The 13,378-nt window shown below is 36.4% G+C and overlaps 1 protein-coding gene across 8 annotated transcripts in view; it reads left to right on the top strand.

Moving 5' to 3' along the window:
• Positions 1 to 13,378, top strand: part of RGS7 (regulator of G protein signaling 7) — a 521,214-nt gene that overhangs the window by 423,630 nt on the left and 84,206 nt on the right. For all 8 annotated transcript variants that reach the window (XR_010839973.1, XM_067030613.1, XM_067030620.1 and 5 more), the window contains 3 exons: positions 2,163 to 2,227; positions 3,147 to 3,223; positions 3,330 to 3,411. Coding sequence is in view for 7 of the 8 variants with exons in the window: in XM_067030613.1 (XP_066886714.1) it covers positions 2,163 to 2,227; positions 3,147 to 3,223; positions 3,330 to 3,411 (224 nt within the window). In the remaining variant the exon portion in view is untranslated. The remainder of the gene's footprint in view (positions 1 to 2,162; positions 2,228 to 3,146; positions 3,224 to 3,329; positions 3,412 to 13,378) is intronic.

The following is a 13,378-nucleotide window of genomic DNA, read 5'->3' as shown; positions in this document are numbered from 1 at the left end:
TTTCTCTCTCTCTTCTCCTTCTGAGACCTCTATAATGTGAATGTTGGTACATTTAATGTTGTCCCAGAGCTCTCTGTGACTGTCTTCATTCATTTTCATTCTTTTTTCTTTATTCTGTTCCATGGCAGTGATTTCCACCAATATGTCTTCCAGCTCACTTGTCTGTTCTTATGCCTCATTTATTCTGCTAATTATTCCTTCTAGTATATTTTTCATTTCAGTTATTTTATTGTTCATCTCTGTTTTTTGTTCTTTGAATTATCTACCTCTTTGTTAAACATTTCTTTTATCTTCTTGGTCTGTGCCTTCATTCTTTTTCTGAAATCTTGGATCATCTTTATGATCATTACTCCAAATTCTTTTTCAGGTAGATTGCCTATCTACATTTCACCTAGTTGTTCTTCTGGGGTTTTATCTTGTTCCTTCATCTGGAACATATTTCTCTGCCATCTCATTTTGTCTAACTTTCTGTTTGTGGTCTCTGTTCTGCAGGCTGCAGGATCGTACTTCCTCTTGTTCCTGGTGTTTGCCCCCTGGTGGTTAGGTTCTTCCAGGGACTTGTGTAGGCTTTCTGGTAGGAGAGACTGGTGCCTGTCCACTGGTGGGGGGAGCTGGATGTTGTCCCTCTGGTGGGCAGGGCCATGTCAACAGGTGTGTTAAGAAGAGGCTGTGAGCTCAGGACGACTTTTGACAGCCTGTCTGCTGATGGGTGGGGCTGTGTTCTCACCCTGTTGTTTGTCCTGAGGTGTCCCAGTACTGGAGTCTGCAGGCTGTTGGGTGGGGTTGGGTCTCAGTGCCAAAATGGCAGCCTCCTGGAGAGCTCACACTGATGAATATTCCCTGGCCCTCCACTACCAGTGTCCTTGCCCTCACCATGTGCCACAGCCCACCTGTGCCTCCCCAGGAGACCCTCTAAGACTCACAGGTAGATCTGACCCAGGCTCCTGTGGAGTCACTGCTTTGTCCTGGATGCCAGGGCACATGAAACCTTGTGTGCACCCTTCAAGAGTGGTGTGTCTGTTTCCCCCAGTCCTTTGGAGCTCCTGCACTCAAGTCCCCTGGCCTTCAAAGCCCAATTCTCTGGTGGTTCCTCCTCCCGATGCCAGACCCTCAGACTGGGGAGTCTGATGTCTGGCTCAGAAGTCTCACTACTGTGGGAGAACTTCTGAGATATAATTGTTCTCCAGTTTGTGGGTTGCCCACCTGGTGGGTATGAGATTTGATTATATTGTGAAAACGCCGCTTCTCATTGTGGCTTCCTCTTTGTCTTTGGATGTAGAATATCTTCTTTGGTAGGTTACAGTCTTTTCTGTCTGTGGTTGTTCTGCAGATAGTTGTGATTTGGGTATTTTGTGAGAGAGATCCAGTCCTTCTACTTCAACATCTTGTCTCCTCCCTTCTGAATGTCTTGATATTAACATGAGAGTCACTAATATTCCTGAAATCACTGAAGAAATTTGACTGTTCGATGGCAATGCTGCTGTCAACATCCTCTTTCTGTCTGTCATTTATCCTGTAAATCTTCTGCCAAGATGGACTTTGCCTGGTAATTGGGAAGACAGAGTCCTCAAAGAAAATGGTATTAAAAGGTTATTGGATTATAGTTAGGTCAGATGTTATACTCTCCTCTCTCCTAGTGACAAAATGACTGATTGATGATTGATCCTTGTGGAATGAAGCAAGGAAGATGCTAAGAAGCCTTCAGTTTATATTAATAAATTATTTCAGTTGACAGTAGAATACAGAAATAATTGAATGTGCAAATAGTGATTCCCTCTTCATGCAATTCTTTTTTAAAAAATCATGTTATTTGTATATCCAAATTTTAACATTCATTTGATCTTTTATTTAAAAGGCTTTATTTTTTCCCTGTATATTTTGAGGAAGCTAAAATTGTGACAACTATTTAATGAAATAAAGGAAATGTTTACCAAGTTTCTAAACATATCTATTTTCTTATAACACCTTTTTATATTACCACTATGTTTGAATTTCAGTAATGATGTTACAGATTATTTATTTTGTCCAAAAAAAGAGAAAATTACAATTTGGGGAAAAATGACAAAGACCAACATGTCTTGGTTTATAATGCTCTATTTTTATTTTTAGTCTCTCAATGTAAATAAGCAGGTGAGAAATGATTGATTTTTTTTCCCTTACAGCGGTTTACCTCTGCAAAAGAACAATGCAAAACAAAGCAAGGCTGGAGCTAGCCGACTATGAAGCTGTAAGTACCAAGGACTTCCTGACAAAGAAAGGTATAAAATGAGCAAGAATAAGGCCTGTGGTCATTTCTGGCCACTCTTAACTTTCTACATTCATGGATCTTAGGGATTAGATTTCCAGGGAAGAGCAGCATACTGATTTAACATATCCCTTACTTGCTTACTTCCTCTCATCATTCACACTGAGGATAGTGAAATTCTAAATACACAAACTCAGAGAAGAAGGAGGAATCATATTTATTTGCTAAAATTGACTTAAATGTAAAAACACATATATGTATATATATATATATATATATATATATATATATAGAGAGAGAGAGAGAGAGAGAGAGAGAGAGAGAGAGACTATATATAATGAAGATACCCAAGCTTAGAGAATTATAGAACATTTACACTGGGAAAATGGTTTTTGCAAAACCTTTATGTTGGTCAACATCAGCAGATTAAATTAATCTCATGCAGTTTGTTCAGATGGTTGCTATGTTCTGATTTACTAAACTTGAAGCACTGTCTACAAGTGGATAGTAGGGGGCTGAGGGTTTACATTTTTCTCAGGAGCTGGATAGACTGATTGAATCAGTAGTAGAGAGTATTGCTTTCCTGTTCCTCAGTAAAATGAGCACAGGAAAATGCAATGGATTAGTCTTGAGCACATTTTTATATAAGGTAAGTTTAGTATTTTTGATTTTCAGTTATATTCTCCAATATTAATATTTGTAATAGGTTTTCCTGTGTCCTCTATGACTGTCAATATAAGTATTAGCTGCATTCAGTGAGCATGACTTATCATTCCAAGTACACTTACTCCTTTAGAAATTCTGATTTGTGGGTTTTTTTGGTAAGTATATATGGTAGATAAACTAGAAGGGAGTAGTAAAGCTGAGCAGCAGAATGTCTTCACCGTGGTATATTTTTCAGGAGAGCTTGGCCAGGCTGCAGAGGGCATTTGCTCGGAAGTGGGAGTTCATTTTTATGCAAGCAGAAGCACAAGCAAAGTGAGTCCTTGTGAGTCTTTTGGAAGATTTGTCCAAGTTGTGGCCTTTTGTCCAGAGAGGCACTACAATTAACACTACTTATTATTCATTGTTATGATATTAACAGAGTGGACAAGAAGAGAGACAAGATTGAAAGAAAGATCCTTGATAGTCAGGAGAGAGCATTCTGGGATGTACACAGACCCGTGGTAAGCAAGCACACCAATGTTGTCTAACTTCATAATCTCAGCCTTTGGAAAGTAAAGGAAGAATGCAGAATGCAGTAACTCCATCACTTGTCCCAGAGTCTTGGTGAATTATTTAAGAAAAGATTGCCACTTTTGTGTAAGATGACTAGAGTTCAATAGTATAATATTTTTTAAAATTATGCATTTTTCTAACATGACATTACTTGCTTGCTTATTCTTTGCTTTTGAGGTGCTTGATACTTTCATACACTTGAAAGAGAAGACTGCAACAAAGCAGTTTTGCATGGCTTATGATCTACATTTTTCTGGATTGATAGTAAAAGTATTAGTCAAAATGTTGTTCCTCCACTAATTTTTCTTTTTTAAAACTTACTAATAACCTGCTTTGAATGTCAACTTTCATGGAAACATTTTAGGTGGCTCAGTTTCAGATCAGCTCATACTCCTAATGATGTAACTGGTCATTGAATCTACATACAATAACTTAGCTGGTTTTCTTATATAGTAATGTTAAACCATGTGAGTCAGGGTAACAAATAACAAATGTCCTTGATTAATACCAGAATACTTTGTGTAAGGAATTAAACAACAGTTATGAGCATTCATAAGAAAGCATGTCTACTCTCATATAGCATATTTTGATGCTAGGTCTTTGTTTTCTATATGTTTCTTTAAACACAGACCTAGAGAATAATATTTACATACTATTATTCAATAACAGGATCACAGCATGAGACAAATCAAGATTCTTTGAGAATATCTTAAAATTTTCCTCTCAACTACCTTTAGAAACAGACCAAAACAGGTCTGTTTTCCAAAGGTCTGTATATATATCTGTATCTATACCTATATACATATAGTTATGGATATATATTGATATATATTTAAATTTTAGATAGTAATGCAGTTGTTAAATTTCATATGGAATTTTTTTCTTTTGAATTAAAAAAAAATTAAAATTGAGATTTAACTGTCTCTCCTACTCAAAATTCAGCTTGAGTTTTATTACTCATGGTGTAAAGGATTGTGAGGCCACATGCATAAGTATTGCAAGGATATGAAGTAGGATTTTACCTTGCTTATTTGTTTGTTTTAAGCCATCTCTAGAAACTGGTTAATACATTATGTTCTCATGTTTCTCCACTTTATGCCCCTGGACATCTGGTGGCCCATCTCTAGCCTAGTTTAACTTTGATGGCCTATATCCTCCTGGCAACCCAAGAGGACTCACTCCATGCCAGCTCCCGTACATTGCCCACATCCATTCTACAGCAAAAACTCATGTTCTCCCAGCATGTCGATTGACCTCACCTCAACACACTCCCCTGCTCCATCCCCCAAGAATTACTCAGCCAGTCCCTTGCCTTCTATGTGCCCTGTTGGAAGCAGAACCTGTTCACAGTTGTTTTTTGCTCTAACCAGTGCAAGTCAGGCTCCAGTCCTCTGTGTCTCCACAGAGCAAGGAGCACATATGAGTGCTCTCCAAGGGGTCCCCTGCTGTACCCCGCATTAGGCTTTCAATTAGAAAGTCATCCCAGGGAGCACCTGGAGGCAGAAACCACCCTGAAGCCATTAGTTCCATGTCCCTTATTCAATTTGTGGTTGCTTATGAGGGGCTTTATATCACTTAAAATGAACATGTTATGCAATACTTGGTTATTGTTTATTTTCTAGAGGGAAAAAAATAGAGCTTTGGGTTATCTGTATGCCTCTGAGAATGGAATGCACCTAATCCAACCCTACCTTCAACTATTTATTTTTTACATTACAACTCTGTATCCCATTTAAGAAGAAAAAAAAATTTTTTTTTTTTTTCGGTACGGGGGCCTCTCACTGTTGTGGCCTCTCGCGTTGCGGAGCACAGGCTCCGGACGCGCAGGCTCAGCGGCCATGGCTCACGGGCCCAGCTGCTCCGTGGCATGTGGGATCCTCCTGGACCGGGGCACGAACCCATGTCCCCTGCATCGGCAGGCAGACTCTCAACCTCTGCGCCACCAGCGAAACCCGAAAAATAATTTTTTTGCAGTGGTCCCAGGTGCATGTGAAGTGATGACACTTGTCTGGGAGCCATGTCAGACACACAGGTCCTTCCTCGTATCTGATTTTTAGAGTTCTGGGTCCTTAGTGAGAGTTAATACAGAGATGATGCTGGCAGGGACATTAGCCGCAAGACGCTCCTATAAGAGCTTTTAATGGCTATTTCCCCAGCAAAATGTATAAGCTATATCTCTATTCATTGGCTGTACTGTTAACTAAACAATGATAAGAAGAGCTTTCTAAGATAACCATACCTCCAAAAAGTGTCCTTATTTTTATTTTGGTTTTGAAAAAGTCTTATTACGAAAATATGAACACACTACTACAAGTTTTTTAAGTGTAGAAATTAATATTCTCATTAGAATAAAAATCTCTACTCAGATTTAATAGATTCATAACACAATTTATATTTTCCTGGACTGCTTTAGCTTTATTACTATATAAAGTATCTTTGTTTTCAAAAAACAGAAATGAAGTTATCCTATCAATACTATTGTTGAATTTTTTTCATTTTATTTCTTCTTGCATAATCCTACTGTTAAACCTTTCCAAAAAATGTAGCAGAGAGCAATTAATCCTTATAAAGCTTTTACTAATTCATGTAAAGGTGATGTGCTACATTGCGTTTTGTTTGGTTTGCTTTGATTTGGTCTGGCTTGATGCTGCCATTTATTTAGTTAAAATAGGTTGGAAACCATTAGCCAGACGTGTAGTAGGGAAGGGGAAATCTCAAAAAGAAGCTCAAAATCTTTAAAGTATACTTAAATTTAATGTAAAATATTATACTACATGAACGTAGAGATGTAGAAAATATATGCAGTGTGATTTAGTTTTTTTAAAAAATGATGTCACTTAACGCAGTATACTCATTTTATTGCATTTAATACCTATATGAAATAAATTTAGCTTCTTTAAGCATGTCTGTATTTACTCCAGAAAAAAAAATTAAGGTCATAACACTGAAAAGGACTCTTCAGTTATCAAGGACTCCAGACAGAATTGCCACACACTAACTACTCAAGATGATAGTAGGGGAAATACACCAAATTGTAGCAAATGTCAAAGATAATTTGGGATTTGGGTTAACTTGTGTATTTAGTGTTTTGATACTTTTATGAAGCCTCTTCAAGGGCTAATGGATTCTTAGTCTATATTAATTGAATTTGAGCAACTAGTTAAATTGAAGTAAAAATTCTGTTTGTCACACTGCTGAAGGGTTTCATTGATACTAACTTCCTAGTACTTGTTTTAATATTATCAGATCATGGTCTTTTGAAGAGCAGGAGTTTGTCTGAAATTTTATATACATTTCCTGTAAATCTTTCTTTTTTCTTTAAATAAATTAGTTTGGAGCAGTCTGGTGAAGTGTGTGTGTGTGTGTGTGTGTGTGTGTGTGTGTGTGTGTGTGTGTGTGTTGTGTGTGTGTGCGCACGCACACAAAAATACATTAAAATTTGGAGTTTAAAAGTGTCTGAAGAAGAGATTATAGATTTGCATAAGAAGTTTAAAGAGTTCCATAATATTCAAAGTTTTTATAACCTATTGAGTTATATCAGAGTGATTCTGAGGCCCAGTAATGGAAAGGAGCAATGAGAATCTTAAAATACAATCATCGTGGAGCAAAAAAAAGAAGTCCGGTGGACTGGGCTTTCAAAATAGAATGGTGCTGATGCTCTGGGTCTAAGGGGTGAAGAGTAACCAAACTTGTTCCACACAGCCCTACTGTGGAGCCAGTTTATATCCTTTGCACAGACTTTGTTTTTGTTTTGTTTGTCTGTTACATTTTTTTTAGCTTTATTGAGGTGTAATTGACAAACTAAATTGTAAGATATTTAAATTGTACAATATGGTGGTTTTTTTATACGTATTCATTGTGAAAGGTTTCCCGCCATTGAGTTAACACCGACTGAGAGTTGATCTAAAGAGATGTAGTGTAGGGAATTTAGGCCAGTTTAATTCTGGGCACATTCAGATGTGTGCACTGCAAGGTGGAGTCAATATAGAATGAATCACCTTTCCTCTCACCTTGGAAATCCACAGTGACCTGGTGGGAGCACTGAGACAGTACTTTGAGACAGTACTGTGGGGGTACATTATTTATACCACAAACTATAAAGCACAAGACCACAATTATAAATATTCTTGCAGATACACTATGACAGGCACCACCTTGACACATTTTTGTTGGGTGTTGGAGGGAACCTGGTATTTGGTCAAGGTACAGGTCTTTTTAAAATTTTTATTGAAGTATAACATACATACTAGAAATGCAAACCAAAATCACAATGAAATAGCACCTCACACCAGTTAGAATGGCTGTTCTAAAAAGAGAAGAAGTAACAAGTGTTGGTGAGGATGTGAAGCAAAAGTAATTCTTGTGCACTGGGAATTCTTGGTGGGAATGTAAATTGGTACAACCACTATGGAAACAGTACGGAGGTTTCTCAAAAAATTAAAAATAGAATTCCACTTCTGGGTATTTATCCAAAGTAAATAAAAACACGAACTTCAAAAGATATATGCACCCTCATGTTCAGTGCAGCATTATTTACAATAGCCAAGACATAGATGTGACCTAAGTGTCCATTGATGGATGAGTGAATTAAAAAAATGTGGGACACAGGCATAGCGCAACGGTATTGTAGGTTCAGTTCCCGACCACCTACAAAATTTTGGTGGTGTATATAAACAATGTGTTTACATGGTACTGTAGTCTATTAAGTGTTCAGTAGCATTACATCTAAAAAACAATGACTTAATTTTAAAATACTTTGTTGCTAAAAAATGCTAACCATCATCAGAACCTTCAGCAAGTCATAGTAATAACATCAAAGATCACAGATCACCATAACAAATATAATAATAATGAAAAAGTTTGAAATATTGTGAGAATTACCAAACTGTGACTCAGAGAAACAGAGGGAGCAAATGCTGCTGGAAGAATGCTGCTGACAGACTTACTTGGGTTGTCACAAATCCCTTCAATTTGTAAAATGATGCAATATCCGCAAAGCGCAATAAAGAGAAGTGTGATAAAATGAGGTGTGCCTGTATGTATGTATGTATGTATGTGTGTCTATATTTATACATACATATACACATATATAATGGAATATTATTCAACTATAAAACGAATGAAATCTTGGGGCTTCCCTGGTGGCACAGTGCTTGAGAGTCCGCCTGCTGATGCAGGGGACACAGGTTCATGCCCTGGTCCGGGATGATCCCACATGCCGCAGAGCAGCTGAGCCCATGAGCCATGGCCACTGAGCCTGTGCGTCCGGAGCCTGTGCTCCGCAGCAGGAGAGGCCACAACAGTGAGAGACCCATGTACCACAAAAAAAAAAAAAAAAAGAATGAAATCTTGCCGTTTGTGACAACGCAGGTGGAACTTGAGGACATTATGCTGAGTGAAATAAGTTAGACAGAGGATGACAAATACTATATGAGGTCACTTATATGTAGAATCTGAAAAACAATCTCATAGATACAGAAACAAACAAACTCATACAAAGTGATTTGTGGTTGCCAGAGCCAGGGGATTGGGAGGGTGGGAGAAATGGTGTGAAGGGGGCAAAAAGGTACAGACTTCCAGTTATAAAAGCAGTAAGTCCTGGGGATGTAATGTACAGCATGTTGACTATAGTTAATAATACTGAAGTGCATATTGGAAAATTGCTAAGACAATCGATTTAAAAAATATGCATCACAAGGAAAAAAATTTATAACTGTGTGGTGATGGATGTTATCTAGACTTATTGTGGTGATCATTTCACAAATATACAAATATTGAATCATTATATTGTATACCTGAAATGAATATAATGTTTTATGTCAATTATATCTCAATAATAATTTTTTTTTAATTTTTAGATTTTATTTTGGGTCTTTGTTGCTGTGCACAGGCTTTTTCTCTCTAGTTGTGGTGAGCGGGGACTACTCTTCATTGTGCTGCACAGGCTTCTCATTGCAGTGGCTTCTCTTGTTGCGGAGCACAGGATCTAGGCACGCAGGCTTCAGTAGTTGCAGCACACGGGCTTCAGTAATTGTGGCACATGGGCTTAGTTACTCAGCAGCATATGGGATCTTCCTGGACCAGGATCAAACCCGTGTCCCCTGCATTGGCAGGTGGATTCTTAACCACTGCACCACCAGGGAAGTCCTGCTCAACAATAATTTTTTAAAGTATAACATACATACAGAAAACTACACAAAGCATAAGTGCACAATGAATTTTCATGAAATGAACGCAGCCAAGTCACCAAGATCCCAGAGCCCTACTAGTGACCATTCCAATCACTACTCCATAGGTCAATGGTAACTTCTCATACCATAGATAAATTTGCCTACTTTTAATCTTTATATAAATGGAATTATTACTATCAGTCTTTTTATATTCAACATCTTCTTTTGAGATTCTTTCATATTATTGCATGTAGTTGTAATTTGTTTATTCTCATTACTGTATTAGTATTCTATTATGTGAGAGTAGAGGATTTCATTATATACTGATGTTAAATTAACTTCCACAGTGTTACTACTCCATTATTTTATCCATAATTTTGAGATTCAATTTATTATTTTCACTAACTTGTTATGTTCATGATTCAACTTAAGTTACTCCAGACTTTTGTTTATCACACAAAACCATCAACTCAATCTCTTTAATTTAGGTTCAAAAGCAATGCAGACCTCAAAATAAAATAGAAAAACAAGGTGAATGATAGTGTATCATATGGTATTATATTATAATAAAAGAGTAATCTTTTGTTATATATAGAACTCATACATCAATGAGAAAATGTCAAAGAAGTTAAAAATGTAATGGAAAACATTTATATTTTTACATATTAAGTTTGCAAAGAATTTTCAAAAGGTAATATCATAACCATATATTTGCATACAATCTTACCATCTTAGGTCCAGAGGCCCATTTTAATTCTTTGTTGGGAGAGGCATAAGTAAGTAGATAGGTAGGTAGCTGGATAGATAGGTAGATAGATAGGTAGATAGATAGATGGTAGATAGATAGATAGATAGATAGATAGATAGATAGATAGATAGATGATAGAAAGATAGAGGGACAGGCAGACATGTGTAGAAAAAAGACTGAAAACATATATACACAAATATCAACAATAGTTATTTATGAATGTTGAAATTCTGTTGATTTTCTTCCTTTTACTAATCTGTTTTAAAATTAAAATTTAATGAATGTTTAGATATACAGCAAGAAAAATCAATAATAGTTTTAGAAAGTGAATCAGGACTTCCAGTCCAGCATATAAAGAACTTGGAAGTTGCCACTCCCATTCTCACAATAAGAAAAAAAGCTGAATATACTGAAAATCAACAATTTTTCTTAGATTCATCTCAGAATGAGGTCACTGGGCAAAATACTGTTAGTCCCCCAAACTGGAGAGACAGACAGGCAAATACAACTTACCAGAACAGAAGCCCAAGAGCAGAAACCTCTGAGGAACCAATGCTGGGGTAAGAAATCCTAAACTGTAATTGACAAATTGCTGGAAGTTCAGAGTAGACAGACTTGAGCTGAGTCTAAAGGGGACACCACACACTTTTGTGAGTTTTACCTCCAGGAACTCTACCAGATTCTCATAATGAAGTTTGAAGAAAAATCCCTTTGTACATCTCTCAGGGGAAGGGGAAGAGAAACTATTTTGAAATACACTCAGGATATTCTCTTCTTCTTAACAAGACCTGCCTTTAAGAGAAACTGATCAGGGTTGTACCAGAGCCACAACACGAGGGAAGGGAAATACCCAACTTCAACCCTGGTCTTAACAAAATGAGGAGAAAAAACTCTGAGAGGAATTTGTAAAGGTCACAGCCCTGGGGCACAGGCTCACTAAAAGATTGAGACCTAATCACAGGACTATAGGATGCTTCCCCTCCTCCTACACTTTACCACAACATTAACAGAGCCTAAATAACAACAGGGAATTGCAAAGGAAAGAACTGCACATCTCAGGCCTTATTTAAGAAGCCTCAGAGAAACCCAAAGACAACTGGGAAGACAAAAACAAGGAAACCAGACAAAAGTTTAGCCTCTGATACAGCAAAAGAAAACAATAAATACAGCCTACCCCTAGCCAGATATACATAAAACCACACAGCAAACACCTATTTATCTCAGTTTCTTTTACCCAATACGTCATGTCTGTCTTTCAATAAAAAATTTCACATACAGTAAAAGAAAAAAAAATAGCTCAGAGACACATTAAGCATCAGAATCATACTCAAATATGGCAGAAATGTTGAAATTAAATAGCTCAGAGACACATTAAGCATCAGAATCATACTCAAATATGGCAGAAATGTTGAAATTATCAAACCAAGGACTTGAAACAAGTAAGTATGATGAATGTGCTAATGGAGGAAGTGAACAGCATAAAAGAATAAAGAATAGAGGTACAATATAAGCAGAAGCACAGAAACTTTAAGAAAGAATCAAAAGGAAATGTTAGAATAAAAAAATACCATAACATAAATGAAGAATGCCTTTGATGTGCTCATCAATAGATGACATGGCCAAGCAGATGATCAGTGTGCTTGAAGAAATGTCAATAGAAATTTCCAAAACTCAAGTGCAAAGAGGAAAAAGAGAGTGAAAAAGACAGAATATACAAGAGCTGTTAAATAATTACTAAAGGTGTAACATACATGTAATAGGAATACCAGAAAGAGAAAAGAAGAAATATCTGAAGCAGTGATGACCAATAGTTTCCAAAAATTAACACCAAACTGAAAACTGGAAGCTCAGAGAATACCAACCAGAGTGAATATCAAAAAATCTAAACCTAAGCATATCACATTCAAACTGCAGAAAATGAAGACAAAGTGAAAATCTTGAAAGAAGCCAGAGGAGCAAGATTAACAACTGCATCAGATTTCTCTTTAGAAATCATGCAAACAAGAGAGAAGAGTGAAATATTTTGTGTTGAAAGAAAAAAAAAAAACACCTGAGAATTCTATATCCAGCAAAATTATCCTCTATAAGTACGGGAGAAATGAAGACTTTCTCAAACAAAAAATAAGGGAATTTGTCATCAAGAGACTTATCTTGCAAGAAATGCAGAAAGAATGTCTTCAGAAAGAAATGACATAGGTCAGAAACTCAGATCTATTTTTTAATCTTAATTAAAAATAGTTCAAATAATAATAGCAACAGTGTATTCTGTGATTATAGATTAAGGGTAAGTGGAATGAGTGACAGCAGTGTTATAAGGTACAGAAGGGAGAAGGAATTGGGAATAATCTATTATAAGGTACTTGAATGGAGTAGTATTGTGTGATTGGAAAGAGTAGTTGGATTAGATGTAAATGTATATTGCAAACCCAAGGGCAACCACTAAGAAAAGTTCAAAATGAAGTAGAATTGATATGTTAAGACAGGAGAAAAAAAATGGAATTGTAAAAATTCTCAATCGAAAACATAGAGGGCAGAAAAATAAAAGAAAAAGAAACTGAGCAATGGTGACAAATATCAATAGAAAACAAAAATAGAAAAAAAAATATGGTAGATATTAATCCAGCTATAAAAACTATCACTTTAAACATCAGTGGCCTAAATATACTAATTAAAATGCAGAGATTGTCAGAGTGAATAAAAAAGACCTAATTATATATTAAGAAACTCACCTTAAATATAAAGAGAGAGGTACACACTGAAAGTAAAGTAAAGCAATGGAGAAAGTAAAGGGATACTAACACTAGCCAAAAGATAGGTGGAGTAGCTACATTACTTTCAGATGAAGCCAGCTCCAGAGCGAGGAGAATTATCAGAGATGAGGAGCAGCATTATATAATGATAAAGAGATCAATTATTCATGAAGACATAACGTGTCAAATTATGACATAATGTGTGTGCACAACAGAACATCAAAATATGAGACAAAAACTGATAAGA

Source organism: Kogia breviceps, chromosome 1, assembly GCF_026419965.1.
Source record: "Kogia breviceps isolate mKogBre1 chromosome 1, mKogBre1 haplotype 1, whole genome shotgun sequence".
In the NCBI taxonomy this organism is placed as follows: domain Eukaryota; kingdom Metazoa; phylum Chordata; class Mammalia; order Artiodactyla; family Physeteridae; genus Kogia; species Kogia breviceps.
This window is presented reverse-complemented; position numbering and strand designations above follow the sequence as displayed.